General features: G+C 36.5%; 1 protein-coding gene across 4 annotated transcripts in view; it reads left to right on the forward strand.

The window, feature by feature from the left end:
* The window catches only part of PHF3 (PHD finger protein 3), a 95,625-nt gene that overhangs the window by 63,772 nt on the left and 6,330 nt on the right, over positions 1–25,523 (forward strand). For all 4 annotated transcript variants that reach the window (XM_023735860.1, XM_023735858.1, XM_023735857.1 and 1 more), the window contains 9 exons: positions 24–333; positions 8,875–9,058; positions 12,881–13,031; positions 13,114–13,270; positions 14,735–14,851; positions 16,590–16,721; positions 17,320–17,455; positions 22,334–22,529; positions 23,868–24,015. In XM_023735860.1, the coding sequence (XP_023591628.1) occupies positions 24–333; positions 8,875–9,058; positions 12,881–13,031; positions 13,114–13,270; positions 14,735–14,851; positions 16,590–16,721; positions 17,320–17,455; positions 22,334–22,529; positions 23,868–24,015 (1,531 nt within the window). The remainder of the gene's footprint in view (positions 1–23; positions 334–8,874; positions 9,059–12,880; positions 13,032–13,113; positions 13,271–14,734; positions 14,852–16,589; positions 16,722–17,319; positions 17,456–22,333; positions 22,530–23,867; positions 24,016–25,523) is intronic.

The following is a 25,523-nucleotide window of genomic DNA, read 5'->3' on the forward strand; positions in this document are numbered from 1 at the left end:
AAGTTTCTTTTCCCCCTCTCCAGGTTTATGGTTGGCTGTGGGAGATGTGATGACTGGTTTCATGGTGACTGTGTTGGGTTAAGTCTTTCCCAAGCACAACAAATGGGAGAGGAAGACAAAGAATATGTGTGTGTGAAATGTTGTGCTGAAGAAGATAAAAAGACTGAAATATTAGATCCAGATATTTTGGAAAACCAAGCTAAAGTTGAAATTCACAGTGAAGATAAAACAATGGAGTGTGAAAAGCTTGGGTTATTAAAACACACACCAACCAATGAAAAAAACAAATATATAGATGATACAGTGAAACACAAGGTCAAAATTTTGAAACGGGTAAGCTCATGAATACATTCTTTTGTTATTTAAGAACTTTATATGGACTGGCCAAGAATTTCAAAATTTTTCTTTAGGTATCAGTGTTCCACTGTACATTTTAGAATTTATTTTTCCGTAAAAATCTATGGATTTTTATTTAAAATTGTTCGGCAATCCTTGTGAAACTAGGTTGTGACTAGGTTGTGACATCTTCAGAATATTCAAGTCTTATTTCTTACAGTCTTGTTTTGTGCTGTTTCAGTTTCTAGTTTGTTACTTGGATTTTCTGTGTGTAAAATATATGTGTGATCTTGTGGTCTTAAGTATAAAATGTACTTGCCATTAAGTTTTTCAGAAAGTTTTTAGCCTGTAAATCTCTACCAGTTCTTAACTCATTTGGTCTTATTATTTTGCCGGGTGAGTTATTTTTTTCGTGTAAGAAAAAGTAATCTTTAATTCTTTTGACCTTTGTTCCAGTATTTGCTTTGAGCCTTCACCTCATAATTTTTTTTCTGAAAGGGTGGATTCTGAAAGTTGTCAGTTTTCTCTTATTTTATATTTCTAACTACTTTCCAAAAGTGTTTTCTAAATGGAAATTTCAAGATATTTAGTCTCTAATAGGAGAAAAGTATAAAGGACAAACATTTTATGGTGCTAAATTTTCTTTATTTTCATTGTTTATCTTTTCTTACCTATGATTTTTATAATCATTGCTTTGTTATTCTTGTATAGTCAGATTGATTGTAAAGATTAGTACTAGGGAGGAAACACAATAACAAATGTATGTAAATATGCAAATATTGTAGTCCCAAAGACAACATGAATTTCAAAGTTGGAAGGAACTTTGGACCTTGTTTTGGTCTAACATTCTGATTCATTAATATGCAGTATAACATTTCTAGTAAGGGATGACTTAGATTCTGTTTGAAAACCAACACAAGGGAATACGTGCGTCTTAATTTTCAAGCAGCTAATTGTTGGAAGGTTCTTCATTGTGACCTAAAATTTGCATACTAGAAACGTTTTTAGATTTGTAGTTTCTCAGATGAATAATTCATCAGATTGAAGACCATGATCATGTAGTCTCCATTATTTACAAACAGTTCTCAGACGCTCTTTACATGAAAAAAATCTTCTAGAGTAAGCTCCAGTTTGCCAAAATCCTTGTGGCATCCAGTGTTTTCTGTCTTCTGAGAATTTTTGAGGATCAAGTTCTGTCCTTCTGATGTTTGCTATCGCTATATCTGTGTTTTTTTTTTTTTTAATTGTGCTTTAGGTGAAAGTTCACAGTGCTAATTAGTTTCTGATTCAAAAATTTATACACAGACTGTTTTGTGACATTGGTTGCAATCCCCGCAATGTGTGAGCACTCTTCGCTTTCGCTTTACACCCTCAGTTCCCCGTGTCCATTTATCCAGGTTTCATGTCCTTTCCTGCCTTCTCATCTTTGCTTTTGGGCAGTTATTGCACATTAGGTCTCCTATACTTGATTGAGCTTAAAAGCACGTTCCTCACATGTGTTATTGTTTTATAGGCCTGTCTAATTTTTGACTGAAAGGTGGACTTTGGGAGTGGCTTCAGTTCTGAGTCAGCAGGGTGTCCAGGGGCCATAGTTTCGGGGGTCCTTCCAGAGTCTGTCAGATTAGTAAGTTTGGTCTTTTTTTGTGAATTTGAATTTTGCTCTACATTTTTCTCTCACTCTGTCCAGAACCCTCTATTGTGATCCCTGTCAGAGCAGTTGGTGGTGGTAACCAGGCACCATCTAGTTTCTCTGGGCTCAGGCTAGTGGAAGCTGGAGTTCATGTCCATTAGTCCTTTGGACTGATATTTTCCTTGCGTCCTTGGTTTTCTTCATTCTCCTTTGCTGTAAACGTGATGGGACCAATAGATGTTTTTTAGGTGGCTTCTTGCAAGCTTTTTAGACCCCAGACACTATTCACCAAAGTAGGATGTAGAACATTTTCTTTATTAACTATGTTATGCCAGTTGACCTAGATGTCCCCCGAGACTGAGATGATGATGTGATTCTTTTCCTTTGTTCTGTTTATTTAGTGGATTACATTGATTGATTTTCTAATGCAGAACCATCATTGCATACCTGGTACAAATTCCATTTGGTCACGGTGTATTATTTTTTTGATACAAAGCTGAATTCTGTTGGCTGGAATTTTGTTGTGAATTTTTGCATCTATATTCGTGAGAGATACTGGTCTGTAATTTTCTTTTTTTGCAGTGTCTTTGCCTGGCTTCAGTATCAGGGTTATGCTGGCTTCATAAAATGGATTTGGGAGTTTTCCTTCCTTTTCTGTGCTCTGAAATAGTTTGAGTAATACTGATGAGACCTCTTCTCTGAGTGTTTGGTAGAATTCTCCAGTAAAGCCACATGATCCAGGTCTTTTTTTTTTTTTTTTTTAACTACCTCTTAAATCCCTTCTTGTTACATCAGATTTTCTGTCTCAGTTTATGTTATTTTAGGTAGGTTGTGTACTTCTAGAAATTTGTCCATTTCCTCTAGGTTCTCAAATTTGTTGGAGCACAATTTTTCATAGTATTCTGTTACGATCCTTTTTATTCTATTTGGGTCAGTTGTAATCTCCCTTGTCTCATTTCTTATGTAGGTTATTTGCTTCCTCTCCTGTTTTTCTTTTGTCAGTTTGGCTAGTGGTTTGTCGATTTTGTTTATCTTTTCAAAGAACCAACTTTTGGTCTTGTTGATTGCTTCTGTTCTGTTTTCTATTTCATTTATTTCTCCTCTGATCTTTATTATCTCCTTTGTTATGTGGCTGTGGACTTCTTTTGCTGTTCTCTTTCTATTTCTTTTGAGTTGTAGGGCTAACATTTTGATTTTGGCCTGTTTTTCATTTTTGATGTGTGCTTTTATTGCTATAAATTGATCTCTGAGTACTGCCTTTGCTGTGTCCCAAATGTTTTGGTATGATATATTTTCTTTCTCATTTGAATCTAAGAATTTTTTAAAAGTCCCTCTTTGATTTCTTTTATTACCCAGTTGTTTTAAAGCAAGGTGTTATTCAGTTTCCATGTAATTGATTTTTTTTTCCTTGATCTTCTGTTACTGATTTCTACTTTTATAGTATTATGATCAGAGAAGATGCTTTGTATTATTTCCATGTTTTGGATTTTATTGAGGGTTGCTTTGTTGCCTGAAATGAGGTCTGTTCTGGAGAATGTTCCATGTGCATTTGAAAAGAATGTTGTCTTAGTCATCTAATGCTCCTGTAACAGAAATACCACAAACGAATGGGTTTAACAAAGAAAAATCTATTTTCTCACAGTAAAGTAGGCAAGAAGTCCAAATTCAGGGCGTCTGCTCAAGGGGAAGGTTTTCTCTCTGTGTCGGCTCTGGAGGAATGTCCTTCTTGTCAGTCTTCCCCTGGACTAGGAGTTTCTCTGCACAGGAACCCCAGGTGCAAAGGACATGCTCTGCTTATGGAAGTGCTTTCTTGGTGGTATGAGGTCCCCATGTCTCTCTGCTGGCTTTTCTCTTTTATATTTCTAAAGAGATCGGCTTAAGACACTACCTAATCTTGTAGACCCCATCAATATAACTGCTGCTAATCCATTTTATTACATCATAGTGATAGCATTTACAACACACAGGGAAATTGCATCAGATAATGAAGTGGTAGACAGTCATACAGTACTAGGAATCATGACCTAGCCAAATTTACAGATATTTTGGGGGGACACAATCCGTGACAAATGTGTACTTTGCTTTTGGTGGGTGGAGAGTTCTGTATATATCTGTGTGGTCATATTGGTTGATTTTGGCCTTTAGATCTTCTGTGTCTTTGTTGAGTTTCTGTCCATCACTGAGGGTGGTGTGTTGTGTCTTCTGCTATTATTGTGGAACTGTGTATTTCTCTTAAATGTTGTTAGAGTTTATTTTTTGCATTTTGGAACCTTGTTGTTGGTGAGTAGATATTTATTATGGTTTTGTCTTCTTGGTGGATTGTCCTTTTAATCATTATATAATGTCCTTCCTTGACTTTTATGGTTGATTTTTGCCTTAGTGTACTTTATCTGAGATTAGTATTGACACTCCTGTCCTTTCTTAGTTACTGTTTGTTTGATATTTTTTTCCACCCTTTGATTTTTAACATATTTATGTCTTTATGTTTTGGCTAACATGTGTCTCTCATAGACATTATATTGGTGGGTCGTGTTTTTTTTTAATCCATTCTGCCAGTCTCTGTTTCTTTACAGGCGTAATTAATCCGTTTACATTCAGTGTGATTATCAATAGGTATGACTTTATTCCTGTCATGTGCTTTTTTTTTTTTTTTTTGGTTCTAATGTTTTCTGTGTTCCTCTTACTCTCCTGTGCTGAGTTCCTTTTGCTTGTGGATTTTCTTTTCTTTTGTTATTATAGATTTTGTGTTTATTGAGCTTTATGTTCTTCTTTTTCATTCTGATGAGTAGACTTGTTAGCTTCCTTTGTGGTTACCTTGAAATTTACCCTTAGCCTCCTAAGTTTAAACCAGTCCTTTATTACATGATATCACCTTGACTTCCTCTCTATTTGAAAGTTTTATACCTACACTGTTTATTCCCTTGTGTATTGTTTTGATGTTGTCGTCATTTATAGAGTGACATCACTGTTTCCCTGTTTCAAGTCTTTTAGCTGTCTTTTATTTTGAGAATTCTTTACCTAGATTAATATCTGGTTGGTGCTGTCCTATATTCTAGATTCCAGTTCTTGTCTGATGTTGTGCATTCTCTAACTGAAGGACTCCCTTTAATATTTCTTGTAAGTTTGGTTTGGTTTTTACAAATTCCCTTAATTTCTGTTTTTCTGGAAATGTCCTTCCTAATTTCACCGAAGTATTTAAGAAAGAGTTTTGTTGTTTATTATTCTTGGTTGGCGGTTGTTTTCTTTTGAGGTTTTATATATGTCATCCCGTTGTCTTCTTGCCTGCATAGTTTCTGCCAGTAATAATAGTTTAGTCTTACTGTTTCCTCTTTGTAAATGGTTTGTTTTTCTAGAGCTGCTCTCAGGATTCTTTCTTTGTCTTTGATTTTGGCAAGTGTGATTATGATATGTCTTGGTGACTTTCTTTTGGAGTCTATCCTATATGGCTTTCATTGAGCTTCTTGGATGGTCAGCTTTTCTTCTTTCATGATATTTGGGAAGTTTTCTGCCAGCAAATCTTCAATAGTCTTCTCTGTGTTTTCCTTTTTCTCCTCCTGTTCTGGAACTCCTATTACATGCACATTTTTGCTCCTCATTGTGGCACACATAATTCTTAGGTTTTCTTCATTTTTCTTCATTCTTTTGTCCGATTTTTCCTCAAAGTGACGTCCATGGGTTTGTCTTTAATGTTGCTGATTTTATCTTCCATTGTTTCACATTTGCTCCTAAAACCTTCTATTGAGTTGTCCATTTCTGAAATTTTGTTGTTTATCTTTTGTAGTGGTACTTGCTGTTTTTATATGATTTCCGCTTGTTTATTCATTTTGATGTTTTGTTCTTGTATTATTTTCTTGAATTCTTCTATTTGTTATTCTTGATTTTGACTGTTTTTGTTAGTTTTCTATATTTTTTTTCTATTTTTTTCTTGGTTTTCCTTGATCTCTTTATCTATCTCTTGGAGAGCCTTAAATATTAAACTTTGAATTCCATATCAGGTAGTTTTACTGCCTTTTCTTGTACTGGAAGATCATCTGTTTCTTTATTTTGGTTATTTGCTGGAGCCATCTTGTCCTGCTTTTTATATTTTTTGATAATTGTTTGCTGTCTCCAAGACATTAAGACACTGTTTTCTGTATTTATTGTGTGTTTGTTTTTTTCATCCTGCTTCTTTGTTTTGTTTTGCTATATCAGGGCAAGTGGGCCAGGCATGCTTTGCTACTTGTTCGTCTGTGGGCACAATAACTCTGTACAGCAGCTGACAGGACCCGCCTGCTTTGCTGTATACTGGTTTGACAGGGTGGCTGAGGACGGACTGGGTGGTTGCTGTCTGCCTCCTGGTGTTAGTCGAGTGGTGTGGGAGCATTCACAGCCCCTTGTCAGAGAATTGAGGGTGTTGGACGGGGAGTGGTATGGGCTTGCTTCTCTCCATTCAGCAGCCGGTCAAGTGGCAGGAGGGAGGGGATATGTGAGCCTGGTGTGGCTGCAGGCCTGAGCCGAGCATGCTGTAGCCACGGTGGCACCATGAAGGCCAGCAGGAAGGGAGGGGTGGTGTATGAGGTTAGGTAAGGAGAACAGAAAGGATAAAGAATAGCTGGTGCATTGGGGTAGAGCAGACATGGGGGTCTGTGGAAGGGGGGATGATGTGTTGTACAGAGTAGGTGGGAGGGAAAAAGAAAAAAGGGAAAGAAAAAGAAAAAATGGTGCAGTAGGATATGGCAGTGGGGGTGAGTCAGTCCCAGGGTGGCACTGGGCCTCTGGCTCCCCAGCCACAGCAGTGTGGCGTAGCTTGACAGAAAGAGAGGTGGCGTATGGGTGTAGGTGGGAGGGAGAAAGAAAAGGAAGAAGGGGAAAAAAAGAAGAATGGTGTGGTGGGAGCCAGTGGGGGTGAGGTGGGTCCAGATTAGCAGCATGCTAGTGGTTCTCTACCCACAGCAGTATGGCGTGCCTTGGCAGGAGGGGGTAGACATGGCATACAGGGCTAGGTGGTAGGGAGAAAGAAAAGGAAGAAAGGGGGGAAAATGGCGCTGTGGAAGTTGGCAGTTGAGGGTATGGGGTACCCATGGTGGTGGCGGGTCAGTAGCTCTCTACCCATGGCGGTGTGGCAAGGCCCGGTGGGAAGTGATAGAGGTGGTGTACATGGCTAGGTTGGACAGAGAAAGAAAAAGAAGAACAGGGAAAAAGAGAAACAAAGGATAGAGCAGCAGCCAGCAGGTGGGGGGCAGGATAGACCAGGGGTATCGATTGGCCAGTGCTCTCTAGCCAAGGCACTGTGGTGTGTTGCCCTGTGGGAAGGGGTAGAAGTGGGGTACAGGGCTAGGTGGGAAGGAGAAAGAAAAGGAAGAAAGGGAAAAAATAAAAAGTGGCATAGCTGGAGCCAGTGGGTGGGAGAGGTGGGGATCGATTTAGGCTGGCTTCAGGCCATTAGCTCTCTACCTCTGGTGGTGCAGCACAGCCTGGCGGGAAGAGGTGCTGTATGGGGCTAGGTAGAAGGGAGAAAGAAAAGGAAGTATGGTAAAAAAAGAAGAATGGCATGGTAGGAGCCAGCAGGTGGGTGCAGGACAGATATGGAGTAATGGTAGGCAGGTAGCTCTCTAGCTGAGCTGTACAGAGTTGCTCATCTGGAAGGGGTAGGGGTGGCATATGGAGCTAGGTGGGAGGGAGGAAGAAAAGCAAGAAAGGGAAAAAATGGCATGACAAGAGCCAGTGGGTGGGGATGGGGTTGAGGAGGAAGCCGAAGTGATGGCAGGCCAGTAGCGCTGTAGCTGAGCGGCACAGCACGGCCCATCAGGAAGTGCTGGGGTGGCGTACAGGGCAGAAGGGTCGGGGTGGGAAAGCGTGTTTTCCTGATGACCAGGTGCTCTGTCTCCTATTGGGAGCTCCATGGAGTTGCCTTCCTATATTCCCTGTCCAGAGTTGTTTCTGACTGTGCTGCAAGATGGCAAAGCTGTGCTGTGTTAGTTGACAGGTGACTTCCACTCTGTATCTCTCCTTGGTCTCTGTTTTTGTTTGGTTTCTTCTGTTCTTTGTTGTCTTATCTAATTCTTTATCCCTTCATTTGATGCTTAGGGTTCCAGGATTGACGTTTGTATTTGTTTTACTTAGTTTTTTGGGTCTTTGCTGCAGAGGGACAGCATGATGCTTCTGTTTAGGGTGCCGTGTTGGCTCCGCCCTATATCTGTTTTGATTAACATCAAATTAATTGATAAAATGGATCTGAGAGCCCCCTCAGGAACAGTTTTTAGCATGTTTTGGAAAGCTTTTATTTATGATTAACCATTGATCATCACTTCTTGTATATGATTTCTTGACCATTTAGACCATCGTCGTATTGTCGTTTAGTTCAGTTATCTCCATCTTGCCAAAAAAGGGAGTATAAAATATTAACATTGTTAACATTTTGAGAAACTTCCCTCTGTATACCAGTCTGAGACTTGATATCAGAAAAGAAAATGAAGTTAATCTGATTTTGAAATGCATGCCCTATCCAAGTGATTGTTTCCTTTTCTTTTTGATGTTGGACTGCTCAATTTTATTGAGACTTGTCTGATTTTAGTTTTTGGAATCTGTTTTTCAGTTGTCACTTCTTATCCTTGGATTTTATGTTGAACTATTTATTGAGGTCTTTTTCTGTGCCAAGTATGGTATTGCAGAAAATAGGTGCTTAACAAATGGATTTTGAATAAAAGGGTCAATCTTTTGTGCTAGTAATTGAGAGCTGTTTTCATAAATCTTTTTAAAAAACTTTTAAACAATTGCTGGATTAAAGAATAAAATATGTTTGATATCTTCATTGGTTTTTAATATTAATTAGGTTTAATTTTTTTCCCTCCACATACCTTTGAGGTTTGGTTTATATTTAAAGATGGTTTAATAGTTTTCTTTCTAATGAATTACATACTATTTTCCAGGAATCTGGTGAAGGCAAAAACTCATCAGAATGCAGAGATAGTGAGATTAAAAAATGGCAGCTAGCTCCTGTTCGAAAGATGGGACAACCAGTTTTACCTCGGCGATCTTCAGAAGAAAAAAGTGAAAAAATAACAAAGGAGTCTACTACCGTTACTTGCACAGGAGAAAAAGCTTCAAAACTAGGTTGTGAGGTTAAAATATATTATCATACAGCTAATGTATTTATATTTTATGTCGTACACAGTCTATTAGTATATTTAGGGAATTTTTTTTAATGGCAATAATTTTTTTTTAATGGCAATATAAATAGTTCAGGTGACTGACCTTACTTGAAATTAAAAAAAAAAAAAACTATTGCTTTAAATTCTGAGAACTCACTGGTAAACCTAATAAGGTTCTTGCCCTCATGACACTTAAATACTAATGGAAGAAGACAGACAATAACTTGACAAAAAAAAAAAGACAATAAGTTGACAAAAGAAAGTGATACATCATTTTAGAGAGTTTAGGCATTATGAAGAATAACTAGTGTAATGGAATAGAGAGTCACTGTCGGGGAGGAGTGGGAACTTCTGTTTCAGATAGAATGAAGGAGGTACAGTGTACTGAGTTCACAGGTTCTTAGTGTGAAGAACCATTTAGAGCAGAAGACGGGCCAGACATAATTCTAATGATGTGATCAACAGGTATTTATTACTCACAGAGTAAACAGGACAGGAAAGAGTAGAACAGCAAACATCATCCTCATCCAAGGTTCCCCGAAGTTAGGCTCTCGTGCTAGGGTGGGATGTTACGGTCAGATACCAGTGTGCCCCACTTAACACCATGGACAAGGAACCCAAAAGCTCCTCTCTCGGGGTTAATATACTAGCAAGCTAGAATGATTATGTGCCAAACAGCATATACAGAAAGAGAATAGGGTAAGAAGGTAATAAAAGGGAAAGGCAACCCTGCAGGCAGAGGCGCTGCGCATTTCCCTCTCCTCAGGGTGTGTGACCATCTCCTGATCAGCTATTCTAGACTTAACTGATGTCAGTGAACAATCCTTCTTCCTTTATCTCACTAAGGTAGACAAATGTTTTGTGTCTGTCAGAAGACAATCATCTCCCCCTAAGGCATATACTTTCTGTTCATTAGTAGCTATTATGTCCGTTAGTAGCTACGAAGAAGGTGGAGGGCAATTATAGTATAGCACATCTATGCAACGAGGAGGGAGTAACTTATGAGGTAGGATTTGAAGGGATGCAAATTTCGGAGGTAGAGGGACTAGGGAGGGAACTTACGTTGGTAGGCCTTGAGGTAGAAACAGTCTTGGCATTCAAGGAGCCAGAAGGTCATTTTGGAGGGAGTGGAAGGTAATACATGAGGGATAGAGTTGTAGAAAATGAATTCAGAGAAAATTATATAGTACTTTTGGGGCCATGGCAAAGAATTTATGTTTTATTCTGAATAATGGAAAGCCTTTAGACGATTTTGTACAATCTGGTTGCTCTGGAGAGTGACTGTAAGCAGGGGGGAGGGTAGGAGAGACAGTGAATAGACCAGTTAGGAGTCTGTTGTAGTATCCCAGGAAGACATGATGGTAGTTTGTACCAGAGGTACAATGGAAGTAGTGAGAAGTGGTCAAATTCAGATATATTTTATAAGTAGAGTTGACAGAACTTGCTGCTGGAATAGATTTAGGTAGATGAAGGAAAGAGAGTCTTAGAGGATGATTGGGTAAATGTTGGTGCCATTTACTGAGATGAGAATGACTGAGAGAAGATTTGGGGAGGAAAATTAAAAAAAAAAAAATGTTTTGGCTGTTTTAACTTTGGTATGCCTATTAAACGTCCATGTGGAGATGTTTGAGTAAATCCTTGGCTCATGAGTCTCGTGCTTAGAGAAGACTTCAGGGGCTAGTATATAAATTAGGGATTTATCAGAGCATAGTTGTTATTTAAAATCGTGGACATAGATGTAAACACCTACAAAGAGAGTTCAGTAGTGAAGAGGCAGAAACAGAACCCTTGGGAAGCACCAGAGTTTAGAAGTCGGGAAGAGGAGAGGATCTAGCAAAGGAGACTAAGATGGTCTGTGAGGTAAGAGGAGAACCAAGAGATTATATGGCCTAGAAGTCAGGTCAAGTTTCAAGAAGGAGGGAAAGATCAACTGAGTCAGTTGTTGTCTGGCCAAATAATATGATGAACACAGATTGGTAAATCTGTGACATAGCAAGTAGAGACCATTGGTGACCTTGACTAGATGGTTTTAGGGGACCATGGGGGCAAAAGCCAGTTATACTGGCTTATGGAAGAAGGGAAGGGAAAGAACTACGTATATTGATTACAGATAACTCTTTAAAGGAATTTTACTGTTTAGGGGATCAGAAATGATGTAGCTAGAGATGGATATGGGGTCAAGGGATTTTTTTTTTTTAAGGAGATATTGTAGCATGCTTTTAAGATTGATAGGAATGATCCAGTAGAGAAGGAGAAATTTATAATGCAGGACAGTGAGGTGATAGTTGAAGAGAAGAATCCCTGAAGACACAAGATGGGATGAGATGCACTCCATGGAGGGTTTGGTCATAGAGCAGGGGTGGTTCATCCATTGTAGCAGGAAGGAAGACTGTATATGGTAGGGGGAAAGACAGATGCAGGTAGGTTAGATTTGGTGATGGGAAGATGCGGTAGCTGACATTTTTCTCAGTGTGTAAATATGAAATGAGAAAAATCAGTCAAATGAGATTGAAGTTGAAGAAGGAAGTATTGTTGATTTAAGAAGAGAGGAGAAAAAGTGTGAAATAAGTACCTTGGAAAGTGGGAGAATAAATATACTAGGAAATATAATATGATTAGGGCAGCAGATTGAGGTACCTACTCGAGACTTGTGATTATAAACTTAAAGTGAGATCTGTCAGCACCAGTGCTTGTTTTTCTCCAGTCGCCTTCACCTGTTCGTAGAATATTTGGGTGAAGGATGAAAGTTGACTTTCACTAGGGTTGTGGGTTTGCCAACACAGATGTTTAAAGTAGAGGGAATTAAAGGTGTTAAAGTATGCAAGGAAGTGGTAATAGTGTTGGACTATCTAAGTTGGGTATGTGGGTAAATGAAGATGATAAAAATGATAGATGTAAAAATTATTGGAATGAGAGAATTCTAGAATAAATGAGGTAGTATAATAGGAGGTAGTAGTGAGAGTAGTGGAATATTTGATATTGAGATTTTGGAGATGCTTAGGAATTAGCAATTACGGAATAAGAAAATCATTAGGAAAGTTTAGCACTGAACTTAATAACATCAAGCACAATTAAACCAGAGGAGATTCATGCATTTTTGGTGTTTGTAAGGTCAGTAAATTATCTGCTCAACTAAGAAGTTCAGATGAGATTTTCTAAATAGCTTTTTTTTAAAGTTAATTAATATATATATCTGAGAAGTAACCAGCTATGAAAGCTGTTATGTAAAATGGGGAAAAAGTATATACATTTTATAGCTTTAAGGACCACTTTTTATTCACGATTGAGTTTTTTTTTTTTTTTTTGGTGACTATTCATTTTAATTAAAATTTCAGTGTTGGATATTTTAATATGGAATATGGATTCTGATCTTAGTGACTTATAGTTAAGAGCCTGGCCAGCTACTGATTAAAAGGTCGGCAGTTCGAATCCACTAGCCACTCCTTGGAAACCCTGTGGGGCAGTTCTACTCTGTCCTGTAGGGTCACTATGAGTCGGAATTGACTTGACAGCAGTGGATTTGGTTTTGTGGCCCTGGTGGTGAAATGGTTAAGAGCTGGGCTGCTAACCAAAAGGTCTGCAATTTGAATTCACCACTAGCTCCTTGAAAACCCTATGGGCAGTTCTGCCCCTGTAGAGTCACTATGAGTTGGAATCGACTCCACAGCAACGGGTTTGGTTTGGTTTGGTGTTTGGTTTTAGTCAGTCAATTTTGTTTATAACATACTTATGCAGTATAATGGAAAAATAACTTTTTATAAACAATTTCATGACTTTGAATTAGGTACTCATGAAAAGCAAGAGATAAAAAAGAAGAAAGTTGATAAAGGGGGAGTGCCTAATGTGCATCCATCTGCTGCTTCTACTTCTAAACCTTCTGCAGATCAGATCAGACAGAGTGTCAGACATTCTCTCAAAGACATTCTTATGAAAAGGTAACAAATCATTATTGTATAAGATTGAATAATATACTGTTCAGGTGTTTCAAAAATAATTGAATTGTTTTAATTTTTTAAGACTTACAGACTCAAATTTGAAGGTACCAGAGGAAAAGGCTGCAAAAGTTGCCACAAAAATTGAGAAAGAGCTTTTCTCTTTTTTTCGGGACACAGATGCTAAATATAAGAATAAATACAGAAGTTTGATGTTTAACCTGAAAGACCCTAAAAACAGTGTAAGTATGTTTTGTTCATGTCTGTGGATATTTATACTTCAAACTTTCTTGAATACAAAGGAATCTGAGAATGTAATATAATAGATCTATAATTTATTCTTTGGAGTGAGACTTTGGAATTGCCTTTTGAATTAGAACATGTAATTTTAATAAAAATCCTTTCGCTGCTCACCAGGCTGAATTCTGCATAGTAGTGAGTAGTATTACAGAATAGGTTTAAGTGACATACTAGATATAGCTTAACCTGAGTTATGTCAGTTCTCTATTCTTCACTGTCCTTTTCTTTAATCCAGTTTATTAAAAACTTTATTCATATGTATTCTTAAAAAGCTCTGTTAAACCAAAATTCAACAATATATTATTACTTTTAAGTCTGAATATAGAGCTGAAAGAAAGTAAATTATGTTTAAATAAAAACGAAATCTACTTTAAAACAGTTTTACTAAATTGAATATAACTTTAGTTCTGAATATCTTTTAACAGTGGAGTAAACATTAATTGGACCCCAAATCTTTCCTGGAGTTTCTTGTTTGAGACTTAGTGGAATCTAAAAGCTATGTGTATATGTGTGCGTGTGTGTGCACGCATGCATGCTTGCACCAAAAGTAGGCCTTTGATTAATGCACAAAACATAACTGATGCCATTGAACATTTTAAAAGTTCAGAGCACGACTGATTTCTTCTGTGTAAACTTACCTAGTCCCAACAGGAGTTTTTGCTACAGGTGACTCTAAGTAATAGTTACAATATAATTAGATGCAAACCTCTGGCATATTTGCTTCAGTAATATAAGCTTTTCACATAAGTGACATAAATTTGTAAATTTATATAATGATATTTGCTGGGGTATGCAATATGAGATAATTTTTTTAGAGTATACTAACAGCTGCTTAAGGAGAATCTTTGTGCAGTACCTGCCATCATGGTCCTGGAGGATCAGATACTTCGTGATTATATAATTTGGAAGCTTTTCTTCAGTAAGCAAATAAAGACTTACTTCCTTTAGGATTCTTTCTTGCATTTGGTTCTTTGCTCTGGAATTCTCTCCAAGCCTATCAGAGTTTGGACATAAAATCTTAAAAATATGAAAGATATTACATTCGGTAAAGCTGAATAGTATAGTACAGCAATACCTGGCTATACTATAGATGGTTTATTGTGATGGTCAGAGTCTGTCCCAGACATAGTAAAACTTCTGAATAGGTATTATAATGGTTCCCCTGTGTATGGTTTTCCATTATGTGTTGATTTTCTATGAAATGTGTGTCTTATCTGCCTTAGATGATAAGCTCTTAGAGTACAAGACTGCCATTTATTCTTTGTGCAGTAGGTAATATATAAAATATTAAACATCTGTAAATCAGGATTCAAAATTACAAAATTTATTATTACAAGTTCCTCTACAGTAGCTCCTCTTTTTTAAAATCTGTCTCTCCTTTCCTTCCCATTTTTAAACCTTTCCAGATATTATTTAAAAAAGTGCTAAAAGGAGAAGTAACCCCGGATCATCTTATAAGAATGAGTCCAGAAGAACTAGCTTCTAAAGAGTTAGCTGCTTGGAGACGAAGAGAAAACAGACATGTAAGATTATCTGTGAATATGCATTTGACTTTATCAAAACCCGTATTTTTCAGCCATTGGGGAAAAATTATACAGAGGTAATTCAACACAGATTTGCATAGTAACCAGACTTTCTATTCTGTGGTCCTTCTGATTACTTATCCTCCATTCCTCTAGTTCTTAAATTCTGTCTTTTATGTTTCCGAATCTTTGCAACTTTTCTCTTTATTTCCTCTCGTTATCGGCTTATGAATTACCTTGAGTTTTGTTATTATATTTTGTAAATGAGAAGGATAGAGAAAAGAACTACATTTTTTCAGGAACACAGTTTGAAGGTATTATAAATATTGATAATTTGTGGAGTCTTAGAATGAAAATTTATACAGGTTTACAATCCTTTATTCACAATTTTGAATGCCACATGTCTGAAAAATAAGTTTTTTTCTTAACTTATTCATTGATAAAACCTGACCTGAACTGATGTCTGTGAATGTTCATATTCATAAAATATTGTGTGTTTAATTATGGGGTGCTGCTCCAGACCCAACTAAAGTGTTATGTAAGTAATAAGTGCCATGTGCATTCTATTGCATTTTTAAAACCAAAAAATTCTGAAAGTCATCGATGCCAAGAGTTTTCATTTCGGGATTGAGGGACTGTGAACTTGAAAGATTAATTAAGTGATATGTGACTTACTGTGATAGTGAGATAGCCATGTTATCTGACATTTTTACTGCATTACCTCAGAATATTAGCCCTTTATTCTAGAAAATACTGGTTACTGAACCCTGACATTATATTCATATTAACTTTATATTATTTTACCTCATTCTTTTGTCCATAATCTTTACTTGAATCTTAGACGCTAATCCTCCGTGTAGATCCTGTGCCACGTCTGGTTTGAACCACAGTATTCACATGTTTCTTGACCTTCACCTTGTGTACTTTCTCCTCTTTATCCCTGTTTTGAAAATAGTATCACCACCTTTTCTTTCTTTCCATACCCCAAGTGTGACATGTCTCTTTTCTGCTTTGAAACTGTTGCTGCAAGGGTCATCTACATTAAAGGCCAAGTTGTACTTCTTTTAGGCCATGTGCTTGATTTCTTTCTTTAAAAGAATGATTGCTGCTTAACAAAGGGGAAATAAACTAGACCCTTCTTTACACTCCTTACTCCATCCTACTCTCAACTCTCTTCCTACTGCTTGCTATAGTTGCTTCATTTTTAGGTTTTACTGCTGAGCTTGTTCAACTGTGAATTATTACTGCCACTAAGCAAACTCAGCCAGGAGACAACTGATACAGGACTACCTGATTATTTTTGATGTTTGAGTATACCTCTGCTATTTTGGGAGATGCTGTAACATCAAGTTAGAAACCTAAGAGCAACATAGATCTCATTTCTTTGTGGCATCTGCTAAAGTACTAAACTAGAAAGCAAATTTTAAATATAAATATCATGTTTCATAACTTTGAAAATTACATTGCACTTTAATTGCTTCCTGTTAATATATGTGTGAACTACTCAAGCTCAGGTATAGGGCCTTTTTCTTATAACTCCACCACTTAAAACAGTATCAGTCATATATATAAACACTCGGTAGATGTTTGTTATACAAGAGACTACCTAAAGATTAAAAAATCATCTGTGATAATTCTTTTATTTTTAGGTAAGCTCTTAATATTATTTAAACTTGTAGATTTGGAAATATATACTTTAAATTATGAAATAAATTTATTTTAAAATATTTCCTGTTAGACCATAGAGATGATTGAGAAAGAGCAGAGAGAAGTTGAAAGACGACCAATCACAAAAATAACTCATAAAGGTGAAATAGAAATTGAGAGTGATGCCCCAATGAAAGAGCAGGAAGCTGCCATGGAAATACAGGTAAAGATAAAAATGTCATGTTTTGTAGTACTCTAAATGTGAAAATTCAGACCAAGATTTATTTGCTTAATGCTCTTAAAATAGAAGAATTTTTAAGAATGTATACATTTTGAAATAGCCTATTTCATCGGTTTAATGGTTTTTGAGATGTTCAGAGTATCGTTTGTCTGTTTGTAGATCACACACACAGTATGCAGGCTGTCTGCGTTACAGACATCTGCTAAACACTTGTTAAGTGTAGATTCCTGAGCTCTCTCACTGACTTCATGAATTTCCTGGTAGGCTTGGAAATCTCTAGGCACATTTTAGGCAGATTGCAGTTTGAGAGCTGGTGCAGCATTTCTTATTTTCAAATATTAGTGAGAAAATAATTTGAAAATCTTGTTAGAAACCTTGGAGAATGAGGAATGTTTTAAGTTTTTGCTCTATTTTATGTCATAATTAATATCTAGCTTTTTTTTTTTTAAGAAATAGTGAAAACAACCTATGAATGCAACACTTTCAGTTAGGGAAAAACCCTAACATGAAATGTAGAATGATTTTATGAATTGAGGCCACATTTTATCAACTAAAACTGATTTTTACTCTCTTTTGTTAGGAACCTACAGCTAATAAGTCATTGGAGAAGATAGAAGAATCTGAAAAACAAAAAGAGGAGATTGACTCAATGTCTAAGGATACCACTAGTCAACATAGACAGCATCTTTTTGATCTTAACTGTAAAATTTGCATAGGTAATCAGAAATTTTTCTTCCTAAAATTGTGCCTTCATTTTGAAATGGAGATACTTGTGTTTGCATAACAGTATTTGTAATTTAAGTAGGTTTTTGTTTTCCTAGTGTTGGTTTGATGGTCACTCCCTACTACTAATGATCTACAAGGAAGACTAGTTAATACAATTGTTATTCAAATTTACCCACCAACCCTTAAGGCCAAAGATGAAGAAATTGAAGATTTTTGCCAACTTCTGCAGTCTGAAATTGATCAAACATGCAATCAGGACGCATTGATAATTACTGGTGATTGGAATGTGACAGTTGGAAACAAAGAAGAAGGATTGTTAGTTGGAAAATACGGCCTTTGGTGACAGAAACAATGCCGGAGATCGCATGATAGAATTTTGCAAGACCAATGACTTATTCATTGCAAATAACTTCTTTCAACAACATAAACAACCACTGTACACGCGGACCTCACCAGATGGAATACACAAGAATCAGATCGACTATATTTGTGGAAAGAGATGATGGAAAAGCTCAGTATCATCGGTCAGAACAAAAACGGACCAACTGCGGAACAGACCATCAACTGCTCATATGCAAGTTCAAGTTAAAACTGAAGAAAATTAGAGCAAGTCCATGAGAGCCAAAGGTACAACCTCGAATAGATCCCACCTGAATTTAGAGACCATCTCAGGAATAGATTTGATGCATTGAGCACTAATAACTGAAGACCAGATGAATTGTGGAATGACATCATACATGAAGAAAGCAAGAGGTCATTAAAAACACAGAAGAGAAAGAAAATACCAAAATGGATATCAGAAGAGACTCTGAAACTTGCTCTTGAACATCAAGTAGCAAAGGCAAATGGAAGAAACAATGTAGTAAAAGAGCTGAACAGAAGATTTCAAAGGGCAGCTCAAGAAGACAAAGTACAGTATTATAATGACGTGCAAACACCTGGAGTTAGAAAACCAAAAGGGAAGAACATGCTAGGTGTTTTTCAAGCTGAAAGAACTGAAGAAAAACTTCAGGCCTCAAGTTGCAATAGTGAAGGATTCTACAGGGAAAATATTAAACGACCCAGGAAGCATCCAAAGAAGATAGAATATACAGAGTCACTGTACTAAAAAGAATTGGTCGATATTAAACCATTTCAGGAGGTAGCATATGATCAGGAACCGACGGTACTGGTGGAAGAAGTCCAAGCTACACTAAAGGCATTGGTGAAAAACAAGGCTCCAGGAATTAACGGAATACCAACTGAGATGTTTCAGCAAACGGATACAGGGCTGAAAGTGCTAACTTGTCTGTACCAAGAAATTTGGAAGAATGCTACCTGACCAACTGACTGGAAGAGATCCATATTTATGCCTATTCCCAAGAAAGGTGATCCAGCCAAATGCAGAAATTATCCAACGATGATATTAATATCACATGCAAGTAAAATTTTGCTGAAGATCATTCAAAAGCAGCGGCAGAAGTACATCGACAGGGAACTGCCAGAAATTCAAGCCGGATTCAGAAGAGGACATGGAACCAGGGATATCATTGCTGATGTCAGATAGGTCCTGGCTGAAAGAGAATACCAGAAAGATGTTTACCTATGTTTTATTAGTTATGCAGAGGCATTCAAATGTGTGGATCATAACAAATTATGGATAACATTGTGAAGAATGAGAATCCCAGAACACTTAATTTTGCTCATGAGGAACCTGTACGTAGACCAAGAGGCAGCCGTTTGAACAGAACAGGGCCATACTGCGTGGTTTAAAGTCAGGAAAGATGTGCATCAGGGTATTGTATCCTTTCACCATATGTATTTAATCTGTATGCTGAGCAAATAATCTGAGAATCTGGACTACATGAAGAAGAACGGGGCATCAGGATTGGAGGAAGTCTCATTAACAACCTGCGTTTTGCAGGTGACACAGCCTAGCTTGCTGAAAGCAAAGAGGACTTGAAGCACTTACTGATAAAAATCAAAGACTACAGCCTTCTGTATGGATTATACCTCAACATAAAACATAAATTCTCACAACTGGACCAATAAGCAACATCATGATAAACGGAGAAAAGATTGAAGTTGTTAAGGATTTCATTTTACTTGGATCTACAATCAACACCCATGTAAGCAGCAGTCAAGAAATCAAAGGTCGCGTTGCACTGGGCAAATCAACTGCAAAAGACCTCTTTAAAGTGTTATAAAGCAAAGATGTGACCTTGAAGATTAAGGTGCACCTGACCCAAGCCATGGTGTTTTCAGTTACCTCATAGCATGTGAAAGCTGGACAATGAATAAGGAAGACTGAAGCAAAGAATTGACGTCTTTGAATTGTGGTGTTGGCAAAGAATATTGGATATACCATGGACTGCCAAAAGAATGAACAAATCTTGTCTTGGAAGAAGTACAGCCACCATGCTCCTTAGAAGCAAGGATAGTGAGACTATGCCTCACAGACTTTGGACATGTTATCAGGAGGGACCAGTCTGTAGAGAAGGACATAAGGCTTGGTAGAGGTCAGCAAAAGAGAGAAAGACCCTCAACAAGACAGATTGACACAGTGGCTGCATAACTGATTGTGAGGATGGTGCAGGGCTGGGCAGTGTTTTGTTCTGTTATACATAGGGTCACTATGAATAGGAACTGACTTGATGGCACCTAACAACTTACTAATGAACCAGAACATGAAGTCTGAAAAACAGTCGCTATACAGCAGTAAAGAGCCCTGGTTGCTCAGTGGTTACTCTGCTGCTAACCAAAAAAGTTGGCAGTTCGAATCCACCAGCTGCTCTTGGGAAACTATGCGGTAGTTCTACTCTGTCCTATAGGGCCACTATGAGTTGGAATTGAAGGCAGTGGGTTTTCTTTATTTTTAATATGACAGTACAAATTTTGATCTTTAAATATGTCTTCCGTCAAATCTGTACCTTTCTCCTCTTCCTGATTCATCTCAAGCTCACACCATTCGTATTAACTAGAATGATTTTCCCCTCTGTCTTTGCAGGCACACACATACACGAGAGAGTGTGTGTGTATGTGTACAATGAGCGATGATATAAAATATTTAATGTAGTTCATGATCAAAAACTCTGAATATCTACTTTTGTAGGCCATGTTAGAGATTATGATATTTTATCTAAGAGTAGTAGATATTGATGGAAGGATTTTTAGCAGGAGAATAATACAGTAAGATTAAAATTTTATGAAAATCCCTGGGACTTTGGGTAGAGATTATATTGGAAGAAACCAAGAGAGGAAGGAGGGAGTCTAGATAGGAGGCCTTTACAGTAATCCGGGTGGGAGATGATAGTAGCTTAAATTAGAGTGGTAGCAATGGAGACGTAAATAAGCAGAGGCTTTGAGATACACAAGTTCAGCGCTGTTGACAGGTTTTGGAGGTTGACTGGATTTTGGTATAGGGAATAGGAATATGTCAAGGAAGAGTTTCAGTTTATATTCAGTTTATTCTAACGATGGAGTATTAGCAGTTTTTAAAACCTCTAGAGTCATGGTTCACCTTTTTTTAAAAATTTTTTTATGCTTACGGGATGAGACATACTTTGTTCAGTAACTTGAAAAATCCTTCAGGGTAGTTTATACGCTGCCATTCAGCATTAAGCTAGAGAATAAATGAAATATAAATTGAGTAAATTTACTGCAGATGAAAATAGTTGATGATATCGTCAAAATTGTGTTCACATATTTTGAAAACTATCTGCTGGTATCGAATGAGAAGCCATAGTGTTTTAGAGATTAATAATTATCCCGAAAGAAAATTTTCCATGGTGTTACAGTATTTTTAAAACATACTCATTTAGTTGTTTTCTGGGGGAAATCTTAAATAAAAATAACTTTTGGTTATTTCTGTATAATTTTAATAATTTTTATGATAATATTTCAGTAAATTTAATGGTAGTACAGAAGAACATTTGTTAAATACTACTTACGCTTGACCTATTTTTAGAAAATTTGAGTGATTTTTTCCTTGATGCTGTAATTTAAAACCAGTCATTTTCTAAACTTTACTAATGTTTTTCATGTTTTACAAACCATTGTAAATAAATAGTACTACACTGTGCATACATAGTCACGAACTGCTGCTGCGTATACACAAAGTAGGAGACATTTGTTTTACTCATTTCTTCAAGTTACTTCTCAAGACTTGGAATTTGGTATAATTCAGTTAAATATTTGTCACGAAATCAAGAAACCTATTTTGGGTTCTAGTTATAAGACTTTTGTTGCAGTTTATCTGAGGTGCTTAACATCCTCTTTTCCTAATTCTTCACATCAGTAATCGAGGAATTATACCATCTATTCCATATTTTGGGTCCCTGGGTGGCACAAATGATTAAGCACTTAACTACTTGCTGAAAGATTGACAGTTCGAACCCACCCAGAGGTACCTCCGAAGACAGGCCTGGCAGTCTGCTTACAAAGGTCACAGCCTTGAAAACCCTAGGGAGCAGTTCTGCTTTGCACACATGGGCTTGCCATGAGTCGGAATTGACACAACAGCAGCTAACAACAACATTACATATTTACTTATGTTTTGTATTTAGGCGAGAATATTTGTAAAATGATTTGAAAAGGGAACTTAAGTACAGTACAGGTAGAACTCTGCACAGTATGTCATGAATTGCATTTCAGATAAGCTTAGGTCCTTGTATATAAAAGAGGGCTGGGGATGGTGAGGACACTAGTAAATTCCCTGTTGATTCTTAAATACAGGTGTAATATAACTCATTATGAATAATGATGATAGTAAAAAATGTAGGGTTACTCAAAAATTGAATCAAGAAAATAGTTTTGAAAGTGAAAATTAATCAAATTATAGAAATTGCAGTTTGCAAAAATGTTTTATTTTGGTGTCTTCTGTTTTTTAGGTCGAATGGCACCACCTGTAGATGATCTTTCTCCAAAAAAAGTGAAAGTTGTTGTTGGAGTATCTCGTAAACATTCAGACAATGAAGCAGAAAGTATAGCAGATGCATTGTCTTCAACCTCAAATATTTTAGCTTCTGATTTCTTTGAAGATGAGAAGCAAGAGTCTCCAAAGTCAACATTCTCTCCTGTTTCACGGTAATTTTCTCTTAGTGATAATTTCTATAATAGTAGTTAATAGATCTTTGCCAAATTATACTAGGGGGGTGTTCAAAAACAGAGAAGTGACATCTCTCTTAGGGACCTTTCTTTTGAGAAAGTAACCATACCTTCCTGTACTCTAAACTAATTGGGAGAAAAGAATAAGACTCTGAAAGTTAATTCAGAGATTTGAGTATGTGAAGACATGACTTTAAAACACTTCTTAATTATGCTGGTCCCAAGAGGCAGGAAATAGGTTATTGAAGAAAAATTGCTTGCACTTCTCTGGGCCATATTCCACCTAAACTAAGCAAGATGACTTTGTACAACATGTTTAAGTAAATGTGAGGATAAATTTGTAAAGTGAAAATGTCCTCTCTAATCAATAGCCTTTGCATATTTTGACCTTTTTTTTTTCCTTTTAAAAAGTTTATTATGGAGAATTTCAAACATACACAGAAGTAGAGAGAAAAGTATAATGAAATTACATGTACTTTTCATGAAGCTTAAGCAGCCAACTCAAGGCCAGTCTTGTTACATCTATACCTCTTCCACTTCCCTCTCTCCCAGATTATTGTGAATTTTCTCCTGTATGTCATGTAAGTTCATCAATAAACGTTTCAATATGGATCTCTAAAAGATAAGAAATTTTAAAAATCCACAATACCATTATCATATCTGAAAATTCCTTAATATAATCAAATATCTAGTCAGTGTTCAAATTATGAATAGTATCATAAATGTCACAATTTTTTTTATAGCCTGAATCAGACTCCAAATAAAATCTACATGTTGTGATTAGTTTTTGTGTCTCTTAAGTCTCCTTTTAGTCTAGGTTCTCTCTCTTTTGCTGTCACTTTTCTCCTCTTTCCTTGACTTTTTTTGTTGAAGCAATCTGCTTGTTCTTGTAGATTTACCCATAGTCTGGTGCTGATTACCTCATCCTGGGTTCCTTTAATATGTTTCTCTGTCCTTTAATATGTTTCTCCGTCCTTTGTATTCCCTGTGGACTGATAGTTTGTCAGATTCAGCAAATAAAAATACAGGACACCCAATTAAAATTAAATCTGAGATAAACAACGAACAATCTTTAGTATAAGCATGTCCCAAATATATTGCATGAAACATACTAAATATTGCATGGGACATACTTACACTAAACTATTCATTGTTGATCTGAAATTCAGGTTCAACTGGGTGTCTGTTTCATCACTAGCCTTTACATATTTTGGCCTTCTTGACATGCTAAAATAGAAGTAACTGATGGCTTAGTAGAAAATGGATTTATTAATGAACATGTCTTCAGGCTGCTAATTTTTTAATGTCATTTTCTAGTCCTGAGATGCCCGGAGCTGTTGAAGTTGAGTCTACTTTCCTGGCTCGTTTGAACTTCATCTGGAAAGGTTTTATCAACATGCCTTCTGTGGCAAAATTTGTTACCAAAGCCTACCCGGTGTCAGGCTCCCCCGAGTACTTGACAGAGGTACTGTGAATTTCTACCCTCTTGTGCCTGGGTTGGCATGTGTGTTTCTGAAAGCAGCAGGCAGGGAAACAACATAAAGTTCACGGTAAAAATGTTTATTAACAGTGATCCTTAAACAGCTTAATTAATGGAATTATGAATTCAAAAATGGATTTTTAGAATTGTGAAAAACCGTACTTTTGAAAAATTCTATCATATGTTCTACATGTTTTCCAATATGTGCTTCACTATGTCAGAAAATTAAAAATTAATGAGACCCCTGAGACTGTCATCCTAACATACCCTTTGAAGTTGGAGCAGAAGTCACTTTCAGGGGTCACCTTTCTTCCATATAATAGATTTGCTTATAGAATAAACAGTATCACCCATGATGAATGTACTTCCTTAAGTAATCAACTGTATGAGACCAAATGGTCACCATTTACCCTAAGGCAAAGATGAAAGAAGGTCAGGAGGGGCTGGGAGCTAGATTAATGGAAATAGAACAAACAAGATGGAAATAATGAGAATGCTGACACATTGTGAAAAATGTAACCAATGTCACAGAGCAGTTTATATAAAAATTGTTAAATGGGAACCTAATTTGCTGTGTAAACTTTCACCTATAGCACAATAAAATATTATTAAAAAATTACAGCCTGCAGTAGATAGCTAAGATCCTTTTAAATAAGGACTTACATGAAAGATTGACTACTTATGGTCTTCAGTATTAGCCCATCAGGAAGATTTTTCATTGTTAAACAGGTCTTCTAATTCCCCCACTTTTTACGTTTCCCTAGATTTCATAACTGTAGTTCTCACCTGCCTATTTCTGTGAACTCTAGACTGAAGTTGAAGCTTTGCAGCTAATTGATAGCCCAGTGAGACCCAGTGACCGTAGTTGTTGAAGTGATACTCTTGTCTGGTTTTATACCTGAGAGAATGGGAAAGAACTCTTGTGCAGTGTTCGTGGGAAATAAGCAACAGTAGTATAATGTGATAAATGAAAAAGTATGACATTTTTCAACTATTTTGAAGAAAATGTGTATCTTTTTGTGTGTGTAGAAGAAAAATAAGTCAGTATATATGTACTATATGTATGTTAAGATTTTATTTTGCTGTTTATTTTGCTTATATCTAACATTAACATTTGTTATTCATTCTTAGTCTGGTGACCATAAAGGCAGATTTTTTTTTTTTTTTTAAATGATTTTAGTATTTCATATGCCTCTTCTTTTTTAAGGCTAACAAAGTCCACATTTCTTTGAATTAGGCTAAAATTAGTTCAGTATAATGTTCATCAGTTTATTTACAGTTGTGTTTTTGATGAGTAAACAACCTAATTACTACTTTTATATACAGTTTGGTTGATAAATAATATTTTTAAAATGTGGATTTTGTAAGAGACAAATGGACTCATGATGTTCTTTTTTAACAAATCGATTTATAAATTTAGTCTTTGATCAGTTTATGGTGAAAGTTAACTTTTTTTTTTTTTTAAATAGAGAAGTAAGTCCTTTTGACTTTAA

The sequence above is a fragment of the Trichechus manatus genome, unplaced genomic scaffold (genome assembly GCF_000243295.1).
Source record: "Trichechus manatus latirostris isolate Lorelei unplaced genomic scaffold, TriManLat1.0 scaffold00083, whole genome shotgun sequence".
Taxonomy (NCBI): domain Eukaryota; kingdom Metazoa; phylum Chordata; class Mammalia; order Sirenia; family Trichechidae; genus Trichechus; species Trichechus manatus.